We start from the raw sequence: 12,190 nt of genomic DNA, 5'->3' as shown, positions 1-12,190 counted from the left end.
ATATATCTGCTTTATTACTTTCAACTACTGTACGGAAACCCTGGATGCACTGCTCCATTTCTGACACTGCAGCAACACTTTCAGAGGCAAACAGCTACCAGATGCCTGGAGTCTTTATTGACCCAATCCAAGAAAAAAAAAAGGCCCGAAAGGAAGTTATCTGAGAGAACACACATGTCAGGTTGCAGCACTACACTACCCATGCAGCAGTTGGTCTCCTTAGAGGTGTGCTTTTGTTCTGCTAATCAACTTTTCCATTATTCTGTAATTATTTTGCGTAAAATAATTTACTCAACCAAGTGACTCTGACTTTGGCGGTCAAAGGTGCCTTGAGAAAATCTCAACTCTCTTGCTTTACCACAGGCAGAAGCCCCACAGAGAAAAATCAAATCGATCACTGCAGCCCCAGCTCCAGTCAGACACCTGCACTTTGAGCGTCCTTCGTTTCCTCCTGCACGTTATGAAAACATCCATGGGGGCTCTGCCTTTCTCCTGACCGACACAATCCCGCCGTGACTCGACCACTGGCGCTGGGACTGAGCGGGGAGAGAGGAGCGAGAGCTCCTCGTTCTCACGGACCCTACGGGGTTTTACAATATATATACAGGAAAACCCGTCATTAATTCAACCCTCAGCTTTAGCTTCCTGGAGGGAAAAGCAACGGCAAGCGCCCGGGGAGAGCGGCGGCCCTGCCCGCGAAGACCCTCCAGCGGTCTCCGCCTTCCCCACGGAACGCCGCGCTGCCCACCGGCTCTGACCCACACCCCGCGGCGAGGCACCGAGGGCGGCGTGACCCCCGGGGCAGGGCAGGCCGCGCCGGCCGTACCTCTGAGGAGCCGCCGGAAGGTCTCCTTGCCCATGTCCTGCACGGCCCGGGCCATGGCCTCCACTTCGGCCGGCACCCGCGGCCCCAAGAAGCCACCGCCGCGGCCGCCGCCACTCTCGCCGTGCCCGTGGGCCGCGCCCCTGACCGCCGCCACCGCCGCCATCGCCGAGCGGCCCCGCTGGCCCCAGGGGCGTGCTGGGGGCGGGCACGCTGAGCCGCCCTCCGCCGCGGCAGGGGGCGCTATGCCGGGCCGGAGTGGAGGACCCGCGCCGGAAGGAGCCGGCCGGGAGGCTGAGGCGCATCCCGGGACCGGCCGGTGATGGCGGTTCGGCCGCTGCGGGCGTGAGGCGATCGCCTCCTTCCCGGCCCCTCCCCGCCGCCGGCGGGCCGCGCTGCAGCCCTTCCGCTCCCGCCGACATGACCGAGGAGCCGTACGAGAAGTTCCTCGCCCCCGAGGAGCCGTGTCCGCTGCTCTCGCACCAGCACCCGCCGCGGGGCGGCAGCTTGAGCCTGAGCGACGAGGGCTGTCTGGACGTGAGCGATTTCGGCTGCCAGCTCTCGTCCTGTCACCGCACCGACCCGCTGCACCGCTTCCACTCGAACAGGTCTGCCCGCTGCTCCGCGGGGCCCTCCGGCCGCTGCCCACCGGGCGGGCTGAGGCGGCTGGGCCGCAGCGGCTCGGGGGTAGCGAGGGGCCCGGGGCGGGCGGGGCTGCGGCGGAGCCGGGGCTGCCGCGCAGCAGGGCCGTGCTTCCCTCCCCATCCTCCTGCCGGCACCGGCACCGGCACGGTGCGGCCGAGCTGCGGTTGCTCCCGGTATCCGCTCGGTCTCCCCTGCCTGGGTTACGGTTCCCTTTGGCAGGGCTGTGGGCTCAGCCTGCGTTCGGCTAATAACGTTAGTGTTAGTGTGAGCTTGGACGGTTTTTAAGGTATGTTTATTCCTTTCTGAATTTCTTAAAACGCTGTTTCGAGCACTGTAGGACAGGGAACTGTGGAGTGGTGTGCTTATAGTAATTAAAATCAGGCCTTGCGTGGACACCAGGCAAGCCTGCAGAGGTTCAGAATGAGTCAGGCAGTTCGGTGGCTGCACCGATTCCTGCAGAAACATTTCCATCCCATGCTACTAATTAAGGGCCTGTCTGTAATTTGTAGAAGAGGTCTATTCTAAAAATGCAAACGCAGCTCTACAAAGGAATTCCAGTTGTGTCTCTAAAATCAAACCCACAGTGGTGTTTACCTAAGAGCTTCATTCTGCCACTGTTTATGCATGGTATTAAATTTGAATATAGTAACAGCTTATTCTTGAGAACAGTTTGTGACTTTTCATCTTGATCATACCTGTGGGATAGTTTTAGTTCCTGTTCCAGAGTTGCAAGATAGTTTTACTAGTTACTAGGGTTTCCATTGCAGTGTTTTGAAGAGTGGATAATAAGGTAATCTTTCAGTTGAATTTGTATGAGATCGTGGAAATTATGTTTTAAAAGTGTCATTCACAAGGGCAAGCTCTTAATTACAGACTCTTAAATGATTCACTGTGAAGAGCCTTGTTGAAATATGAAGCATTTTCATGATCTGGTTCTTATATTGAAAGACTCAATTGTGACATGAACAGTAAGATGTATTCATAGCATATCTGTAAGACAAGTGTGTGATATTCACCAAATTTGCATTTATTTAGTACATTTCTCTTTGCACTGCCTTTCCCTTCTTGAGCGCGTTACTCTGGCTTGCTCATTTTACGAACCCAGGTTTGGGCATCTTGAGTGGGTATTTCTCTTCTTTGGGGCAAGGACATGCTCTATCTTGCACTGGTTGAGCCATTGGAGATGCACAGCTCAGTCCATGGTGTTCATGTAAGGCTTTCTATTTTTTTAAGTTATGGGTAATTTTAATGTAGTTCCTACATGTTGTTAATCCAGCTCACCTCAGCGGGTGCAGCATCCCCTAGTTATGAGAAGGCAAGGGCTGACTGCCTGCACCTGCCGTGATGCTGCAAACCTGGAGTGTCTGGGTGTAGCTGGTTGGTGGTATAGCCCCTGCACCCCGTCCTCTGTTTTGATGGGTCTGGAAACTTTGTCCACTCTGTCTTTCCTTTCATCAATATTTCATGAATAGTGAAACTGTAGTAAAGTTCAAAAGTGTGCTGTGTCACCACGCTCATGTTCTGCTCTCTATCTGTATATATACTCTGTATTGATTGCCCTGCTCACAAAAGTCTATACCAGTAAAAAATCACACATGAGTAAGGGGTGCAGAAAAGGGAGGACAAGATCTCCCAAATCTGCCAAAAGAAAGTTTTGAAATGTCTTTAACACTGGATAAATTCACTGCTGGCCAAAGAAGTGTGGGAGTGAGACCATCACAAACATGTTTAGCCATCCTGGTGTGCAGCTTAAATAATGACAGTGGGGACCAGCCTTTCTGGGTGTTGGCATCGCTCAGCTTTTGCAGTTGGGCAGAGGAATGTTTTTGTAGTGACCCAGGCTGAAGTGGAAAGGCTGATGGGACAGTTGATGGCATGGGTTTGAAAAGGGCTTCTAAAATTCACCAGACAAATTGTTACGGCCATGTGGCAGTGCTGTGCTGACTCATAGTTGTCTCGACCTACTTTTCACCAATGTGTAAAATAAATCTAGATATGAAGACTGATTTCATGAGCTTGTTAAATTCTGGCTTACTCTCATTAGGCTGAAAAAACCTGTTCTATGAAGTTTGAGTCCTCAAATGCTTTCCTTTAGCATTTAAGGAAATTGTGAGGGGGGGATGGGAAAGTGTTCAGTTTTGGCATGGTAGCATTTCACACAGGTCATTTTGGCATTTCGCATGGTCGTATTCCAACAGCATGTCCAATATTTTTGGCATTCAGAGTTGAAAATAGTGACTCTCGGAGCCTTGGGTATATCCATAATGAGTTTCCTTATTAAGCCCTAGTTTTTTGGGGGAATCATCAACCTAGAATTTCCTTTTGACTCCTACTTATCCTGAAGTCCAGTTGATTCGCTTCTTAGTTTTGCTTGTTTCAGTTTACATGCAAGTTTAAGTGTTCCAACATATGTGAAATGACATTTTTAGTTCAGTGTATTCAAAAAAACCAACCACAACAAAACCAAAAAAGACAATTTACACACTACAGGAATCATGGCTCTGGGGTGGAAATTGTTAATATACTAAAATAAAGGTGTAATTCTACTAACAGTGTATGGATTTTTGCCTTGCCATTTTAAATGTTGAATTCCCTTTGGTTTTGAATGTGGACCTGTAAAATTGAAAATAGAATACTTCACATAATTATAGCAATAAAATCAATGTATAATGTTACTGACAAGCAAAGTGGAGGTGGTTTTATGAGGCCTAAAAGAATTTTCCAGGCCACATGATACTAATAGTTTGCTGCTTTCTCTGTTTCGCAGGTGGAACTTGACATCATGTGGAACCAGCGTAGCCAGCTCAGAGTGCAGTGAGGAGCTGTTCTCATCGGTTTCTGTTGGGGATCAGGATGACTGTTACTCTCTCTTGGATGACCAGGAGTTCACCTCTTTTGATTTGTTCCCGGAGGGTAGTGTGTGCAGTGATGTCTCTTCTTCTATCAGCACATACTGGGATTGGTCAGACAGTGAGTTTGAGTGGCAGGTAAACTGTTTCCACTGTAAATGTGAAATTCTGTATAGGCTGTTAAGTGCTGCTTTAGCTTTTATTGAAAAGCCTCAGCGTTTGTTTCTGGGTAACTACTGAACATAAAAGCAGATTGCTGAGTCTTCAGTGATAAAGAAAATGCTTTGTTCCATTTTGTTCCAGCATTCTTAAACTGGAGGAGAGACTGAAGGTCAGCTCTTCAAAGAGGGGCGCTTATATATTGTGATAGTTTGTTCTTAGGGAACAAAATGTGTCTTGTAGCCATGAGCTTAGATCCTTAGATCTGCCCTGCTATTGGAATCTGCTTGTAAATGTCTGCTTCCAGTGGTTTGGTCATATTAAATCTTTCTGTGGAATGGAGCTGGCACCTAGATAAAGTGTAGGAGCTTTTGCCATAGCCTGTTCCCATCTTTTTTTTTTTTGTCCTGTACAAGAGTACTGAGCTTGCTTTGTCTCACCAGGATGGGATAAGCATGAAGCTGAATCACGTCCTCCTTTTTCCTAGTCAGTATTGGATTCAGTCCTGGTCAGGTATCTCTAGTTTGTGGTAGTTGTCTTTGTTCAGCAGTTTTTTAATTGTGATATGCAGATTGGTTTATATATTGTAGACTTAAATTGCCTTTTTATATTACGGACTTAAGTCAACTGTGAGCATATACATAGCTTTGAAATAGGAAACTGAGGAATACTTGTAAGTTTTGTCAGAAAGCTTAGGCAAAGTGTGGACAGAGCCTGCAAAGTCCAGGGTAAGGACTGAGAATACTGATTTTGAGAAAGTGCAAATCCTGTTCCAGAAGATGCAAATGAACTTAAAACAACATTAACTCTGAAGACTGAGATTAGCTCTGAATTTCTTACTGTTTTTATTCTAACTGCTAGTATCTATGTATGTTGTATCACAGAAGTTACAAGTGCATTTGTATGTTACAGCCTGTGGGAACAGCTCGGATTGGATCCCAAAGATTCAGAGCTTTACTGAGCTGTGAAATGTTGTTTTGAAAAGAAGCAATTTCCCATGTCTCAGTTAGCTGGCAGCATCCTTGATTAGTAACTAGGTTTTCTCAATTATTCTTTGTTTTTAAAACAAGCCTTTCTTAAGAGCCATACTTGATTGGACTTGCAGAATTTTGGAAAGGCTCTTTGTAGCTCTTTCTGGTGTTACCTGGCAGAATCTGAGTGTGAGTAATCCAGCTGTCACTTTAACTGGAAGTGCATTCAGAAATTACATGTCAGGTGTATAAATGAAGCTAAAGCTCAGCAGTTGCTTCCAGGAAAATGAAAGTGATTTTAATTGAATTGTCTTGTGTAATTATGGGGTGTGGTATAAATTACAAACCTACTTTAAAACAGTCTTCCTTAAACTAGACTTATGCTTTAAAATGGGAGGTTGAGATTTAGGTTTGGGTTGTAATGGACAATTGGCACCAGTGGAGAAGGGAAACAGTTGAAATGCCACATCATTCTGTTGTTCTGTTAAATGCAACTGTTAAAAAAGAGGTTGATAGGTAGAGAATAGTGTGAATTGAGTTTGCTATAATTGCCGTTTGTTGGAAGATTCAAAGGAATACTGCAGAGTTAGGAGTAATTAGTAAGTTAGAGTCTATGGATAGCGATGCTTTGCTAATCTGACTGTATGTTTTGAATTGTTAATAGTGTTAGAATTACTTCAAATCTGCCTACTGTATTCTAAGGCTTTGTTCTTTCTCTTGCATATCACAAGTTGCCTGGCAGCGACATTACAAGTGGGAGTGATGTACTTTCTGATGTTATACCTAGTATTCCAAGCTCTCCTTGTCTGCTTCCAAAAAAGAAAAACAAGCATAGGAATCTTGATGAACTTCCATGGAGTGCAATGACAAATGATGAACAGGTGAAACTGACTTTTTTTCCTATGTGAGAACTGTAATATACAGAAGAACTTTCAATTAGTGCCACATCTTAAAAGACATACCGATTGCTTCAGGTGTGAATGTAGACCTATGCGGTACTACTTGGTTCTTAAAACTGAATCTTCTTGTCTTTTGCATCTGTAGTAGGCAGCTTAATGTGTACTCGAGTTTTCATCATGTGCTTTTTAGGGTACTCAATGAGGCTAGACTGGTAGGAAATACAGTATTTGAGCACATTTTATTCTGTTGCTCCTCCTGTTTTTCTGACACTCATTTAGAATCAATAATGCTTAAAATGACATGTCTTTCTTTGGCTCCTAGGTTGAATATATTGAATATTTGAGTCGCAAAGTCAGTACAGAGATGGGCCTTCGAGAGCAACTTGATATTATTAAAATTATTGATCCTACTGCTCAGATCTCGCCTACAGATAGTGAATTCATTATTGAATTGAACTGTCTCACTGATGAGAAACTGAAACAGGTGAGTTAGGGTTTGTATGTTCAACTTTGGGGTTCCAGCATCTGATAGTCTTGCAAAATCTCTTACGGAGTTGTGAGCAGTTTTTATATATAATCATTACATAGGGAGATAAACTAGAGCACAGTATTGTCAATGAGAGAAAACAGAGTTGAGAAGTGTATTTTATATATTAAACCTATATATGAAAGACTCTGGTTACATATTCTCAATATGTGTTAAGCCTCTGCTGGCGTGTGTGACTGTCAGCTGGTAGAGGAACTTCATTTGCTCACTGAAGATGAACTAGCATTTCAAACTCCAAAGAATTGGAATTTATTGGGGAGGACTGAGTAGAAAGCTTGGGGGCAGGAGACGGAAAGAAACCCCAAACCTTTTTACTTGGTTTTCTTCCTTCCCTGGTGAAGCTAATATCAACTTAGTGCTTAGTTAAGTTCTCTTAATGACTGCCAGATGGGATTTAAGTAGCCACAGCAAAATATGGCAAAACTGGACTGATCCAATAAATTGATCATTATTAACAGGCAAATGGTGTTTTTTCCATGAAAAGGAGTACCTTGGTCTAGTATGTATCAGGCTTTAGTAATTCTGCTTCCTCTGTTCTAAAGGTGAGAAATTATATCAAGGAACATGGACCTCGTCAGCGGCCTGCGAGGGAAAGCTGGAAGAGGGGTAGCTACAGTTGTGCAAGTACCAGTGGTGTGAGCGGCGCCAGTGCCAGCAGCAGCAGTGCCAGCATGGTCAGCTCAGCAAGCAGCAGTGGTTCTAGTGTTGCTAACTCCGCTTCAAACTCGAGTGCCAACATGAGTCGAGCACACAGTGATAGTAATTTGTCCACAAGTGCTGCAGAAAGAATCCGGGATTCCAAAGTAAAGTTTCTCATTTTGTGCATGTGTATTAAACTAACTTGTTACAGTTGCTTGCATGATCTTAGCTGGGATATTTGTACTCAAGGAGCATGGTTAGTAACTGAGGATCTGCTGAAGTGATCTTGCTAAACCAGTGCTGCCTCTTTCCTCTGATGTGACCATAAGGAATTTAAACTTGTGCTCTTACCATCACTTCTAAGTGAAAGCCTCATGTTTTTATATAGTAGATTTTCTCATTACTTTTGTTTTGAATAAGGTGAGTGGGGGCTTCTGCATCTTACTTCATTCTTTGAATGCACACACAGTTTTACAAAAAAAAAAAAAATTATTCAAGGTTGGTTGAGCTGATCTGGGCATAATTTCTGGACAGTAAAGCCTGTCTGGATTGCGTGTGGTTTTTTCAACTAGAAGTTTCATCAGGCTTTTTGAATCTTCTTCAGTTTGTTCTTTGAACACATGTAATGAGATTACTTGGTTAGGAGTGACCTAGTGAAGTATGCTGCAATTAAAGTAGTACTGTGGCACTTGTCCTGTCTCCGTAATTTCAATTTCCAGTGTGGAGGTCTTGATACTTAGATATGATTTTGGATGAATGCTTGCACCACCTCTGAGAATTCATTTTAGTTATTTTTCAGAGCATATGTTATTTTAAAGGTTAACATATATTTGCCAGCTTTAAAGGTGGTTTCAAATCTACGTAATAAAATCTTATTTTTATTCCTCTTCTGTGTTTTGGCAGAAACGTTCCAAGCAACGGAAGCTACAGCAAAAGGCCTTACGCAAGAGACAGCTGAAAGAACAAAGACAAGCTCGTAAGGAAAGACTGAGTGGATTATTTCTTAATGAAGAAGTGCTCTCTTTAAAAGTGACTGAGGAGGACCATGAAGGAGATGTGGATGTTTTAATGTGACAGGGGTGAATTTATCAGTGTTCTTTCTAAGCCTTAAATGTATTATCCTTATTGTTTACATGTATTTCTTGACCAAATTTTGGTTAGTGTTAACAGTAAAAACCAGATCTTTTCTCAAGTGTCATTTTGCTAAGAAGGTCTAGGTATTGAGAAACTTCATTTTTGAGACTAATTTTGCAACAAAGATTTCAGAAACTTATCTTCTGAAAAGCTGCTGAATAGACATGATTTTAAGGGAATTTGAACTTGGCTAATGTGCTAACTTACTTGCAAGACGTAAGTCTAGGGGTGCTTTTGGATGACACTAAATATGCATTATGCTTCAGCTTTCTGGTTTTGGTTTTTTTTTTTTTTTCCAACTTAGGGTTAATATTGCACTTGGCTTGTTCTGTTTTCCTTTCCCATTATTAGGAAGATTGTTTAGCATCTTAGGAAAAAGTCTTTAGTTTTACAGGGCTTTCTTTGGTCTTGCTCCTGGATCATACAAAATCAAAGTACTGTGATAAAGCCTTTTCTAGAAGTTGTGATTTAACTCAAACTACACAGAAAACAAGAAGCAGGACTTCTAGTTCAGGGTATCTGTAACGCAATGCCTGGCAATGCAGTTCTTTAGGAAACAATTAAAATTAAAAATACCCAAACTTGCAAGCTTAGTCTTCAGGAAGTTATTTTGCTGCTCAATATTTTGTAGTATGATTGTTACTGGTCGTTGGCCAGTATCATCCTTAGTATTGCTATGAAAAGATTCAAATTAAAACACCTTTTTGCACTGAAAGTGCACTAGTCTGCAGTTAAATTGTCTAGGACACTACTTACAATAGTTAAAAATGCAACTGGAAACAAGTGCAAACAAGTGGCACACAACTTTGGTGGCAGCTGTGCTTTTTAATTGTATGTTTAGCTGAGAATGTGTCTTCTCTGTGGGTTGTTACACTATTACATGTTAGAGAATTCTCCTTTTGTGGTTTCTCTGCTTTTGGAATTTCTCTTGCTAAGAACACAAGGTAAAATTATGGCTTTCAAGTAGGGAGGTAGAATAGTTTTAACCTGTTTCCTAGTTGTGACAATCTGCAGGGTGACTTTTGTCTTTATCTTGGAACTACTTGTTACAGAACTTCTTCCCCCCACAGCTGACATGAAAATGATACTTTGCAATTTCAATATGAAACTTAAAAGATTATAAAATAATTTTCTATTTCTGAGTTTAGGAGGTAATTTTCCATTATCCTCATGCTTTATTACTTTCATTTTGCTTCATTTATTCCTTTTCATTTGCTCATGTAAATTCAGGAGTTTGGCAGTTTAGTGTAGGCACAGGTGCCTGTAATTGCAGGATATAGCCCAATCCTGCAGAATCGCATGATTGATTTTATATGGAACTGCTTACATTCATTCTGCATGTCCTGCACGGACCTATTAGCCCTGAGAGCTGAAGTATTTTTTCCTTTCAGAAGTGGCATTCCTTGTATCCTCAGAATAAACTGATGAGTAAAATACCTGAACAACAGCCTCTGAAAGGGCTTCAATAAGAAATAAATGAGGTTCATAGTCAAACTCATGTGTGAACTTAGTCACTGCTGCGAGACACAGGTATCCAGCCTTGGCCACTGACTGGTTAAAGCCATGTAGTGTCATTTCTAAACTCGAGCGTTAGTTATCCTGTACAGCCAGTTACTTGTCCCATAACTAGAAGTGACTGTTACCTGTCAGTATTTGCTTATACTGCAAACAAGCTTTACAAACCAACGGTAGCTGGTTGATGCCTCCCTTCCTCCTGTAGGAACAGTACCAGAAACTTCTTAACAGTATACAAGTTACTGACAGTCCAGATCGAGTTACATCTGTAGCTTCTTTTAAATATCTTGGGTGGAAATAAAAAATGAATTGCTGTCAATTCAGCTAATTTTAGGGTGAAGTTATTGAATTCTTGCAATTTACCATGACTGTAATGGATGAATTCATCATGGAATATTTCACTGTGTGTACACAGTTCAGGACAACCTTTATTTTCTGCAGTGACTTTGAAATGTGGTTGATTTTTGGTGGTTTGGGGTTTTTTTTTTCCCCCTGAAGAAAAGTGCACATTTAGTTCTGTAGAAAATTGAGACTCTGAAATGAATTCTAAGAAAGGTGCGGTATCTCAGGGTGGTGGGGCATGAAACTGTGTAACTTTATTCTGTTTCAGCAGCTCTTCAGAGTTTAAAATCCCTCAGGCTTTGCTGAAAGAAGACCCCCTCATTTTGCTGAGGTATAGTTCTTTTTGGTCACCTGTCTACTAGCTTCCAGAGATCATGAAATGAGGGAGGACAGTATTCCCAGCTTTATCTTGGTGTGAGCATGTAAGTATAAAGTAATCCAAGTGATTAGATGGGTCCAGTTGCTCATCTGCTACATTGAAGGAAAAGGTCCTGGGTGCCCCAGTAGCTGATTGTGTTGTATCATCTTCAGCTGGATACTATAGTCACTTGTGTGACAGTTAAAACTATAGAAGAAAATGGATTTCCAGGGGTTCCATGGCTATAATTTATGTTCTGATAAGAATGCAGAATAACACCTTGCTTACCTGAATGTTGTTTTTGCCAAGTACTTGGCACCTCAGAGAATCAGGCCTGAAGTAGCTGTGGGATTCAGGAGTTCCTGCATACTTCTACATGTTTGGGTTTCTTTCCTTTTCTCAAAAAACCTGGTCTTGCTGATTCAAGCATTGTCCATATTGGTTATTGCTTTGTTTTATAGCAAGTTACCTACAGGTTATTGGGTTCAGATAGGTAAAGAAGAGTGACAGGCTGCTAAAATCATGCATTCTTATTAGTGCTTTTTTAAAAAGGAACCAAATCTCTGCTTTTTATTCGTAGATAAAAAATGTCAAAATTAAAAGCAAAATAAGAGGCAAACAGGAAAAACCTCATAGTTGTATGGCTCCATGGTACTGAAGCTGTGTATCCAGGTGCTTTGTACCCACTGTCGTATGAATGTAATCAATTTGCTCTCTGTAACGTTAACGGTTTGCTTCCATGGTAACTTTTTCTCTAAAAAGGCTTAGAAGGAGCACTGACAGTCTGATTGCAATAGGACTGTAAACAATAGAGAACATTCTTTTCTAATATGATTTTAAATATGAGGAAGAAAGCTAGCTGCCTGATGAAGCTAATTTGTGTGTATGTATCTAATGTCACCCTTTGTCTCTGTTAAGATAATATCTATTTTTCTTTATCTGGGAAACTGATTAAAAGATGGTTATAGTATGCTCGGTATGGGGTGCTTACTAAGAAAAGCAAGAAAAGTCTTTGTAAGACTTTCCTGGGCTTAACTTTTAGTTCTCATATTGTGGTTTGAAACCTGTGAAGATCATTCTTCTGGGGAAAAACCAAACTGACCTGCTTGAATTTACCATTTACGTCGGAGTGCATATACAATATAGAAACATATAAAAATGGCCAGTATTTACTGTTCATCTACGCTGAAATGGCCTGAAGCCATTTCTTTTCTTCTAACACTCTTTTCAGCTTTGAAATCAATTGGTGCATTGGTCTATAAATATTAATAAACCTGACTGTTTTGGGGGCTCTTGAAGTTCATTCTTA

At 42.3% G+C, this 12,190-nt stretch overlaps 2 protein-coding genes across 2 annotated transcripts in view; one reads left to right on the top strand and one right to left on the bottom strand.

The window, feature by feature from the left end:
• The window catches only part of COMMD5 (COMM domain containing 5), a 23,699-nt gene extending 22,530 nt beyond the window's left edge, over positions 1 to 1,169 (bottom strand). The window contains exon 1 of the mRNA XM_030498116.1: positions 827 to 1,169. Within this exon, the coding sequence (XP_030353976.1) occupies positions 827 to 989 (163 nt within the window). The 5' untranslated portion in view covers positions 990 to 1,169. The remainder of the gene's footprint in view (positions 1 to 826) is intronic.
• Positions 1,088 to 12,190, top strand: FAM199X (family with sequence similarity 199, X-linked). Its single transcript, XM_030498115.1, has 6 exons — positions 1,088 to 1,431; positions 4,236 to 4,455; positions 6,179 to 6,328; positions 6,669 to 6,830; positions 7,436 to 7,696; positions 8,436 to 12,190. Exons 1-6 carry the CDS (start codon positions 1,244 to 1,246, stop codon positions 8,604 to 8,606), a joined length of 1,152 nt encoding a protein of 383 aa, XP_030353975.1. The 5' UTR covers positions 1,088 to 1,243; the 3' UTR covers positions 8,607 to 12,190.

Source organism: Strigops habroptila, chromosome 9 (assembly GCF_004027225.2).
Source record: "Strigops habroptila isolate Jane chromosome 9, bStrHab1.2.pri, whole genome shotgun sequence".
NCBI lineage: Eukaryota > Metazoa > Chordata > Aves > Psittaciformes > Psittacidae > Strigops > Strigops habroptila.
The sequence above is the reverse complement of the archived record's forward strand: the minus strand, read 5'-3'. Positions and strand labels throughout refer to the sequence as shown.